The sequence below is a fragment of the Diadema setosum genome, chromosome 20 (genome assembly GCF_964275005.1).
Source record: "Diadema setosum chromosome 20, eeDiaSeto1, whole genome shotgun sequence".
Lineage (NCBI taxonomy): Eukaryota > Metazoa > Echinodermata > Echinoidea > Diadematoida > Diadematidae > Diadema > Diadema setosum.
The window spans coordinates 5,379,393-5,390,765 of record NC_092704.1 but is presented as its reverse complement, the minus strand read 5'-3'; the positions used below and the strand labels follow the sequence as shown (position 1 = coordinate 5,390,765).

The 11,373-nt window shown below is 40.6% G+C and overlaps 1 protein-coding gene across 1 annotated transcript; it reads right to left on the bottom strand.

The window, feature by feature from the left end:
- Positions 1-6,388: 6,388 nt before the first annotated feature.
- Positions 6,389-7,213, bottom strand: LOC140244041 (uncharacterized). Its single transcript, XM_072323692.1, has one exon. It carries the CDS (start codon positions 7,211-7,213, stop codon positions 6,389-6,391), a length of 825 nt encoding a protein of 274 aa, XP_072179793.1.
- Positions 7,214-11,373: the final 4,160 nt, after the last annotated feature.

The following is an 11,373-nucleotide window of genomic DNA, read 5'->3' as shown; positions in this document are numbered from 1 at the left end:
GATTTTTGAAGTGTACCAACCAGCGTATGGACGCATGGTCCGTCCGGAAATTGACGTTTCTGCCATACAGATATTGTCGGAAAGGTTTCAGTTATGCTATTACTGCAAGCAGCTCCTGTCGGGTGACGCAGTAATTCCTCTCTGCCTTACTAAGCTTCCGGCTGAAGTACGCAAGCACCCGTTCTTCTCCATCATCCAAGTAGATCAGGAGGATATCCCATTGAAGTCCCCTCAGCACCTTCCCCATGAGGCGTTCAAATGTCGCAGGCGCGTTGGTTAAACCAAATGGCATCACTTTCCATTAGTATAGGCCATTGCGCACTACGAACGTGGACTTCTCTTGTGCCTCCTTGTCAAGCGCCACCTGCCAATATCCTGATGACAGGTCCAAAGTTGAAAACCATTTGGCTGACTCTAGAGCATCCAATGTCTCATCAATGCGAGGTACCGGATAGGCGTCCTTGATGGTGACTGCATTTAAGTCTCTGTAGTCAATGCACAATCGTTGAGAACCGTCCTTCTTTCTCACAAGCACGACATTAGAGGCCCATGGACTATCAGAGGGTTCGATAACACCCCTTTCCTCTAAGTCCTTCACTTGACTGTCTATCTCCTTTTGATTAATAACAGGATGCCTCCTCGCTCGTTGTTTGATTGGTCTTGCATTTCCTGTATTGATGGAATGTTCTACAATGTCAGAGCTAGATTTGGAGAAAACGTCTGCAAACTCTGTCAAACATTGTCGTAGTTGTTCATGGTACTGGGGTTCCAGGTTTTCTTTACTTCTGTCAAACAAATCTTGCAATTGCTCGGGGAGATTTTGTTCAGGCTTTGAATTTGTGTCAACTCCTGTGTCTTCAACTTGTGCAGAGGCTATGGTTCCTAACGTGGTTCCCTCCTTAACTGTCAGTTCACTGTGGCCTGGATTAAGTACTCGGACAGGTATGACATCTGCTTCAGCGTGTTCTACAAAGGCTGGCCCCGTCATCTCCTTCTGTCGGTTTGCTATCCGGCCACAGATTATTGCTTCATGTCCTGGTGGTACTTTCATGTCATTGGTGGCAATAACTCATCCCACAAAAGATTGCCCATTTGAATTGGTGCCTTTCAGGTGTTCCCATTCAGGTTGAGACTCAATCTCCCAAAATCCAGGCTTCCACCGGTTGGCAGAAGGAAATCCATTCCAAGGATCCCTTCACACTTGATATCGGCAATTATTGCCTTCACAAGACGCATAGTTTTCCCTATTTGTATCTCGACCAGTGCTGATCTAAGCACTGAGAGAGGTGTACCATCTACTTGCTTTATGGCGACACTAGTTGTATCTAGTATAGGTCTTCGTTCCTTATCTATGTTGTGGTAAGTGCTGGCACTAATGATTGTGTTAGTGGATCCAGTATCAATCAAGAAACAGCAGTTTGTTGACGGAATTTTCCCTGTGATGTAGAGGCCTTGTTTTGCTTCCGTTGACAAATTAGGTATTGTGTATACCCTGTCAGTTTCTGATGACTGGGTACTGTCCAAGTCTTCTTTGGGCTCAGTTTGCTTCACAGCCTTCCCGCAGACCCTTCGGTCGGCTGGGAGTCGTTTTCCTTCTTTTGAAGATTCTTCTTTGGAACGGGGCAGTCACGAATGAGATGGTTTGGGTCACCACAACGATAGCACTTCCGGGTTTCTTTTCCCTGAGTTGTAGTGTTCGCATGGAATTGTGCCTTCTTCTCCTGGTTGGCTTGCTACTCTGTAGACGCTCATTTCTTCTTTGGAGCTCGATTTTCTCAAAGTTGTCTGTCTCTAAAGCAGCACAGAGTGCTTCGTCTAATGATGAAGGGCGAGCCCTGTGGATTCCTTCACGAATAGACTGGCTTTCGATCCCATCAATGAAGTGGTTCCTCTCGAGCCTATTCCTTGATGCTGGGGGAATGTCGGGGTATGCTTTGCTTGCCAGCTCATGTATAGCCTGGCCCAATTCCTGTAGAGATTCTCTCGGGCCCTGCCTGCGATGGCGCAATTCTGCTAAGTAATTTTCAGCTTGCTGACTGGGGCCAAATCGCTGAGACAGGAGTCGTCTTGACTCACTGTTGGAATTTTTCACTCCAACTCCTACAGTGCTAATGGCTCGTAGTGCCCTTCCTTGAAGACTTGCTGTTAGAAATGTTGCTGCTTGGAAGTCATTTCAGCCGTTAACTTTGATACAAGCCTCAAAATGCTGCTTGTACTCGTTCCACGATGATTCACCATTGTACCTATCTGGTACTAGTAATGGTCTCTGATTCACTCCTGGGTATGGTGTGTGGGGTAGAGGTACGCTGACATCACTGACATGGTGTCCATGTGCTTGCCCATAACCCACTGGAGATGATTGGTTGCTCTGTCGCTGCATTGGGGTGTGTTCTGCTGTATTGTTAGCTGGCATGTTCCTGCTTCCTGGGATCAGGAGCTTTGCATTCACTGTGTTTGCCGCTATCGGTGTCGACATGCCAAATGTCATGCTCGGCCTTGGGTGTGTTGCAAAATTTGGACCCTAACTTATTTGCGTCTGGGTTGGTGGCTCCATCGACATTTAGCCTGTCTCATTCACCTGCTTACGCTGAGGCAAATTGAATCTAATCTCAGAATCGACTTCACGAAATTTCTGCGGAAAGTCCTTTGCTCGAGTTGGAGTTTCTTTTGTGCATAGATTTGCCTGAGAGTTACTGGCATCCTCCTGTCGTTCCATTCTTGGATCTTCTACTCGAGCCATTTCCCACTCGAGTAGTTCCTTGTCCATCCTAGAACGGCTGAGTGCCTCCATCAGTTTCGCAATCTCTCTCTCTACCTCCAGTACCCTTTCTTCAGGACTTTCCAATTTCGTTGTTTGCAGAGTCAGTCTTTATTTCAACCTAAAACCACCAGACCGCCAGAATTTTCAAATAATTGGTCAGAAACTATTACATGCGGAAACAGCCATAAACCGTGATGAAATGCATCATCGTCTGAGCTTACCACAGTTCTTTGAATTTGTTATGGTCTTATTTCCAGATTCAATACGAACAACAGTTTCTCATGTGTCCATCCTCATGGAACCATTTTTTTCCAGCTATCTGTGTATCAGTAAACTGATCTGATTTCTCTGCAGATATAACCCAATACAGGCTACCATTCCCTTTAAATTACTATACCACGTGAAGTACTACAACATAGTCAGTGCATGCTCACGACTCACATAGGCCTACATGGTGCACTCACGAGCGAACTTGCGCGAGCAAGTCCAACTCATGAGCAGGTTATACTCACGAGCACACAAACTGATGAGTAACACTAATTCATGAGCAACACTAACTCATGAGCAACACGAACTCATGAGCAACACTAACTCACCGACACGAGCATACGTGCTATGCTTTATGTGTACTTGTCAGGTACATGCCTACGAGTCACACATGTTTGTGAATTTGGTATAGCATTCAGTGTCTGAGCTATTTCTGGGTGCATCAATTCTGAGCACCTATGTTTTTCACTGTACCGTAGTGCAACTCATTGTTATACAGCCTGTATCACATCATAACATGCATTGATTGAAGGCTTTCAATTACGTTTCAACTTCACTTCTGAACAACTAGTTCTAGTGCTTCATATCTGAGTTGAAATATACCCGCTCTTATTGCAAGGATAGACTCATGAGTGAGAGCAACTCAAATGCCGGGCATATCCCACCGCTGCCACCATTTGTAACAAATTTGCCTCTTTGTTATTACTGAGTATTTTCATCAACTCAATCGGGATACTCGCCAAAGTATATGGCTGGCAGGCACATCAGCTTATCGCTCACTCACTCATGGTCACCTCATACCCTCGCTCATCAGAGCAACCACCAATAAATGAGCACTCACTACATGCACTTATTATTTAGGTCAAGACCTAAAATGAGTCAACAGTCAGGGTACATACCGTCCCAATGTGTTCAATCAAGGAGGATCAATACAGCTGTAGTGTAAGTCGATTCAAGTACAGAGCGAGAGACTTGAGAAGTATTGCATGAGCAGCATCCAAGGCAACACCGTGGCGAGATTCAGTCTTCACCCCACTACAATCCCTGGACACACTCTGAAGACAAGTGCACTTGCACTGAACTTTGTACTGACCTGACACTGCTGGGTCAGGCACACACACACTCATGACCTGTGTACTTTAACACATAACCCATGCCTACAGTACACACTCCAGTGCACACTCCAGTGCACAGTCCTGGTCTGATCCATTACAGTGAGAGGGGTGCTCTAGGCAATTTTGTGACAGTAGTCAAACTGATACATGGAGGTGCCCCATGCGTAATATAGATAACAAACACAGACTGATAACTAAATGAGATTCTAGCTGAAAATCTCAATGAGTAGAGTGTGCTTGGTTTAGTCAAGGTGATACATTGATCACTATGCGATAGACCAAAGAATACTGGCGACCAAACATGTAGACGAATAGAACTTAGAATGTCAGTCATGCCAGAGGTGGACAGATATAGACAAACGTTTTGAATCTTAAACTGTTTCAGGGAAAGACTTTGTTTATTTGCAAATACATTTCTGCATTTATTTCAGAATAAGTGTTAATGATAATGTGATAAATAGAAGATAAAGTAATCAGGTGATTATTCATTATGAACAAACAAACTATAAGACCTACAGTTAACATAGATAAAACCTTGTGCGATAAAACATTCACAATTATTGCTCAGTGCAGAAAGCGAGATTATCATCCAAAAACTATGGATAGAAACAATAGAATCTCCAAAGATATAGGCCTATATACCTAATGGCGTGGGGATCTAAAAAATGAATGTCACTATCATCAGATGATAATGATTTGACACTGCATAATATCAAAAGAAACTGTATAATGTTTGTGCGTGCAAAGATGTAGGTCTACTCTATAATCAACCTGATTCTAAGAGGGTGAAATCCCACAAATCTATTAGTAACTAAGACAGTAAACTTTTTCCCCCCAAGTAGTATCTACACGAGAAAGGGCTATCTTGTTTATATATTGAACATGATCTTATAAACCAATGAAAGAATTTGCCTCATGGCTGGCCCGTTGTTCTGAGTAACACTGAAAGTGAATAAAAACCCATTCAAAAAATCATTATCAACTCACTCCTCTTGTAATTCATGAAGACTCAGTTAATACCAAACTACGATATATTAGCTGCTACCTCATTTCGAAATTAGAAAATTAAGTCTTTCTGTACCAGAAGGACTTTGGACTAAGTGTACAGTGCTATTGAGTGTTCTGCATATCATTACATCATAATACACATGTAAGAGTGAATAACTTTCAAATCATGTCAATGTTTTGCTCGGTGGGCAAATAACACCCCGTATGTCGGCCACCTCTCTTGTCATCCGCCTTACCATAAAAGGTAGCGTCGTCATTCATCATCAGTTATATTTTGTGCATGACACACACCCACACACACACACGTCCTAACACACTGGCGTGGAACAAAAACAAATAACAAAAGAACGTCACAAGACGGTGTGCGCCCCCAAAATGAAGTTCAATCAGTCAAGAAATGAAAGTGCAGTCACGTGAAGAATGAGGTAAAGGTAAGTCATGATATTCTCGATCACTGTCGATGTAGAGCGAAACAGGAACAGAGTAAAACTCTCCCAGTAAGTAAACATACAAATCGAATCAAAGACCACGCATCACATATATCAGTTGTCAAAGTCGCCCATCAATATCACAATTAAGGACAAACGTTTGAAGTACGATGGTGATTAATGTTAATCTATATTGATGATCTATACACATGTCATCTTTAATGTACTTCGATAATTTAGTTCTAAACCCATATCAACATTTATGTGAGGGTATCCATGAATGTCAAATTAAAGATATGATATTCTTTATTTCTGTTAGGTTCAATGCACCCGAGTATCTCCAGAATTCTTTATATTGTTACAACCCTAGAGCTCCTCGCAGACGTCGATCATCTACTTCCTTTTCATTTCAGATACCTAACATGCCTAAAGTTGAGCATTCATGGGAAACTCGTTCTTTCTCTCACATTGGACCAAAAGTTTGGAAAGATATCCCTGTCACTGCTGCCAGTCATCCTCTGTGGAATCATTTGAAACATCTCTAAAAACATATCTGTTTAATAAATGTTGTAGGAAATAAAAAATGAAGATGTCATATAATTCCTTTTCTTCTTCTTCTTTCTTTCTTTCTTTCTTTTCCTCACCTTAAGACTAAAAGCGCCATGAGCATCTTTTTGATGGACTGTTGCGCTATAGAAGTATACACTATTATTATTATTATTATTGTTATTATTATTACTATTAATTCAGCTAAACTTCAACTTCCTTATTCAAATTGTCGGTCAATTCATTGTCCTAACGAGAGTCTCCTACTTATCAAAGTTCAACTTCACATTACCATCTGCCAGGGCTGTTAAAATCAATTCTGGAGGCAACTGTGGGAAGAAACGTGCATATGCTGCAAGAATGTCGGCACGTGATTTCAGGTAGAGCTTTTCTACCTTTCCTTGATCATTCTCGACCAGGAGAGTGGTGTTTTTTATAGAAACAAAGCGGCCATTCGGAAAATACGTGGCCATAGGACTGGTCAGGAGTGGTACCGACGGCAAAACCTGCGTGAAGAGTTTCTTCATCGTTTCGTCGAAGTAAGATATTTCAACTGGTGTATCATGGTGAATGATGGTGTATGGATACCAGCCATCTACTGTCGTGTCCTCAAACCACGCCCCAGCTGACGGGTTGGAGTCGGCGTTGTGCATACGAGTGATGGTGTCCCCTTCCAGGATAAATTTGTATCTCAGATAGGACTGGTGGTACTCAGATGACTCCTTCTTGAAATCAAGAGGGATTGGAAGGAAAGTTGGATATCCGCCAGTTCCCACATCTACAACGTGGTGGCTTCCGGAATAAGAGAGATTATGGACGATAGAAAGAGGGTGATTATTTCTCATTCCGACATCACTGGCAACTAAGGATACATCAAAGCCGACAGCACAAAGAATCAGGTAGCAACCTATGTTGTTATGGTAACAGCATCCCCCCATCTTGGTGAATACATTCTCCTTGATCTCATGAAGGGTAGGGGGATGGCGTTCGTCCTGAGGACAAGCTATCATCCCAAGGTTCTGAAATGGGATGTAGCTCTGCCAAGATGACACTATGTCACTGAGAAGAGCTGTCGAATCAGTTGCCATTTTGCTCTCGGGGTAAGCAATACACAAGACGTTACGAAGGAAGGAGAAAGCTTCACCTTTCGTTATTACGTTTTCAGTGGTAGCCATGTCTAAGTTGTCGATGGTAGATACCTGAAAGATATGAATCAAGTAAAGATTAATTGTATAGATTGTTATGCCATGATATAAAATGCTTATAACATGTATAATGATCCTATTATGTTCACCATTCGGTAGATGTTAACCGGAGGGCGTCAGCCAAAGATGTCTCCGTACAGTGGCGAATCGGGGTGGGGTGGGGTGGGAGGGGGCTGAGGGGGCTTCTTAAAACAAAAGAAAAAAAAGGCGGATACTTAATTGCGCCTCCCCTTCACGGAATTCCATGGATCCGCCCCTGCTGTATCGACGTTAATATGTGTATGGGTACAAAAACAAGATCAACCTAAATCGGTTTTTGCGGGTAACTGTGTTAACCGACTTCGACATGTACTTAATGCTATTATGGAGGTTGTGATCAACACTTCAAAAATATCGATTCATCAATAATCATGTGTATTATCAGGCTCTATTAACGTATTTTAATAACCGTGATTAACCCATTTATGAACAAAGTTAAAATTCTGTATAAGTTCACCTCGTCATCAACACGGGGAGGGGATGGTCTTTACTATTCGTTAGTGATTTCCTTACCCTGTATACCATATCTTTCTCTGTAGTCTCCTTTTTTTTTCGTCTCTCTTTCAATTGGGGAGGGTAAGCATGCCTATAAAGATCTTTACACGCCTTTTTTCTCTGTTCCTCCTTTTCTTTTCGTCTCTCTTTCAACTGGGGAAGGCAAGCATGCCTATAAAGATCTTTACACGCCTTTTTTCTCTTCGGATGAGACGCTCGAGTCGAGGAGAGGAATTCAGTTTTGTTGTTCTTAAAGGGATGGTATATTATTGGTGGGGATTAGGCTTTTAAATTTTTGCGAGATCCCAAGAAACCACTTATGAAATAGTACAAAGCATACCATTCTACGAAGAATGTAAAATTATTAGATGATACGAGGAATTTAAAATAATTATTAGATGAAAATTGGTTTGGAATGGCTGAGACATCCAAAAGCAGAGTAAAACAAAGTAGTGGTCGGTGTGGTTAGTTAGACTCAATCTTCAGCCACGAGGCCTTGTCAAAAGGCTCCTTAGAATGGTATGCTCTGTATTATTTCATAAGTGGTTTCTCGGTATATCTCGCAGAAAGTTTAAAGCCCAATCCTCATCTCCACCAATACTATATTATTATCCCTTTAACCCCCAAAGTAACGTCGGAAGTAATGCAGTCTCACCCGATCGTGGCTGCTTCGTAATGTATCATGACTGTTCGATTACTATCCATTACAATATATCGGACCGGCATAACAGTAATATCCAACGAGTGAGAGTGAATTGCATTCAGCTTGTTAGATACATGTCATTCAGTGCTACTGGTCTGGCACGATTCATCGCGTACTAGCAGCATTTTACTTTACCTACAAGACGCAGATTCCCAGAATGTAGTTAAAGGATAATTCTTACATGAAATTTGCAGTTGCATAGATGAATTTAAGAATTTATGAATTTAAGGGGAAAATGCATTCGTCGAAAAGATATTTCAATGAAATGAATGTCTAGTATATCAGCTGTATCACTATAAAATATCGAGGCTGATGATATAGTATATCTGGTGATTGGTAAGGTCAACTGGTCAAAAACCAGACTGTATATCACTCAGTATAATTGAATTGCTCTAAGAATGAACAGGCCTGACCAGTGGGCAGCTCATTACGAAGGAAGTTCCTTGAAAAAGCTGTCCACAACAGATGCGTGCATTCTTAGAGCAAAGCCAATATTGACACGCAATCTTGTTTTCTGCCTTGCCAAGCTCTATAGTCACTATTGAATGTACATGGTTATTTGATACCAAATAATACCAAATAGCAATTGTAAAAATATCAACGACGGCTAAATATCGGGAGCTGTTTTCCTTGATTTAGAATGTACTTTCAACTCTTTTTTCCCCACATCAATTACTTTTTTTAAAAGTGCCAAAAAGCAGATTACGCTGGTTTTAGATTCATATTTCATACTACGCTCTTACTCTAATCCCGTGGCGTCCCACACAGTCCTTGTTATTTTGTATATCAACGATTAAAAAAAATAACAACAACAACGTTCCTTGAAAATATCAACCATGCCAGGATGATAGTGATTCATATAGCAATATTTATCCTTCAAAACAAAACACTGCCCCCCAATAAAAACGATTTATTTAGCTATATAGTGTCGGCAAAATTGTGTACCAGTTTTTTTGGAGTTTAAGTTCAGACAAAAATAGTTTAATTCACTCCTACGCGCCAAAGTGACGCAATTCACCGTCAACGTACAATTTTCGCGAAAAACAACAATCAATAATGCATATCAGGGCCCCATTTCATAAAAGTTGGTATGACAGCGATCTTGCTAAAATGGCAACTTCCCTAAGCAACAGCCAATCAGGAAGCTGGATTCTTGTCATTACCACGACAATTGCCATTCCAGCAATAGTTGCCATGACATCAACTTTTTATGAATGGGGCCGAGATAATACTGCAATGATCTCTCCCCTATTAAAGATAACAAGCTGTTCCTCCTTACATTCCCTTGAACGAAACTTAAAAGAGTTTTTTACTGAATGGATAGGTTGCAGATATTACACGCAGTTGCCAAACTTGAAGTTTAGGTCAACAACTAGTTCTGTTCTTTAAAGGAATTGTATATTTCTGGTTGAAAATTGGCTTCAGGTTTCTAACATTTTTTTTTTGTGTGAGATAATGAGAAACTTCTTATGAAATATGAAAGAGCATGAAATACCACGAGGAATTCGACGTTTATTTGATGAAAATTTGTTTCAAATGGCTGAGATATCCAAAACAAGCGATACTGATAAAAGATGGGACCCACCTTTTATTAGGATGTCTATGTTTTCCTTTGTTTTTGGACATCTCAGCCATTTCAAAACCGATTTTCAGCAAATAAACTTTGAATTCCTCTTACAATGGTATGCCAAGTATCATTTCATAGGTGGTGTATATCTATCTCAGTATCTTGCAAAAAGTTGAAAGCTCAATCCTAATCCCCACCAATGCTATATATCTGGCTATACTATCCTTTTTAAAACTATAAGTTGCTATAATTTTCGAGTGCGTGTACACAGCACTAAACTACAAGCCTTTCATCGAGAGTTAAGTTTTCGACCTGTACTTACAGTTTATAGGAACAGCGTGTGAACCTAACAACTGAATAGATTTGCAACGTCTCATGTAATGATATATTGTCGTATATCATTTTCCTACTCATGATTTCACGGAATTGTCAACAGGCTGATGAGCGCAATATGGCCCTTGTCGTCACGCTCTCGAGGAATTCATCATGTGCAATTTGGGCTCCGCAGGTATTTCTTTTATTCCTTTACTGAGATCTCGCCCTCGACCGTCTGATAGCTCAATGATTGTACATTCCACTTTTTTGTTGTATTTATGCTTAATACAGTACTTGTTTAGCAGTTCCAATCAATGCAATAACACTCTCGTACATGCCGAAGTACATGATGAACAATAACAACGTTTTATTCTGAGCTAGGTTCGCATTTAGTTACGCAGGTAAATCCTACTTGTATTTGTATTTCATCTCGTTCGAACTAATATATCTATTCCCTCTCCAATTCTTATTCACAGATTCTGATTGCTCGGGGCTTACAACCAAACGAGGTTTTATGTAGGTCCAGTCATATACCTCTTTGTACTACCGGAAAACTTAATTCGATTTCCACCATTTATACACGTAATTGTGTATGTTCTTTGGTATCTTTTATTGACAAAGTACAAGAATTTGTGCTTACTTTCAGTGTAACCTGATATGATAAGTATGAAATGAAGTGAAACCGAACTGGACTATTTCAAAAGAATTTATAGAAATAAGTCTGAATATATGACAAAACGTGTAAATTTGAGTGAAGGTTCAGTACTTTCTTTTTTTTTAATTTAAAAACTGCTCTATACGGTATTTCATTTCATTGCTTGACTTTTCTTTTTTTTTAACGTTAAACCTATCCCCTTATATAAAAAAAAATCAGTAGTTTTATGTTACTTGATTAATATCATGTGTCATGTTAGTCAATTTTAC

What these genes read in the sequence shown, in the direction of transcription:
- LOC140244041 (XM_072323692.1), bottom strand. Translation starts at nt 7,213, where the DNA reads ATGGCAACTGATTCGACAGCTCTTCTCAGTGACATAGTGTCATCTTGG.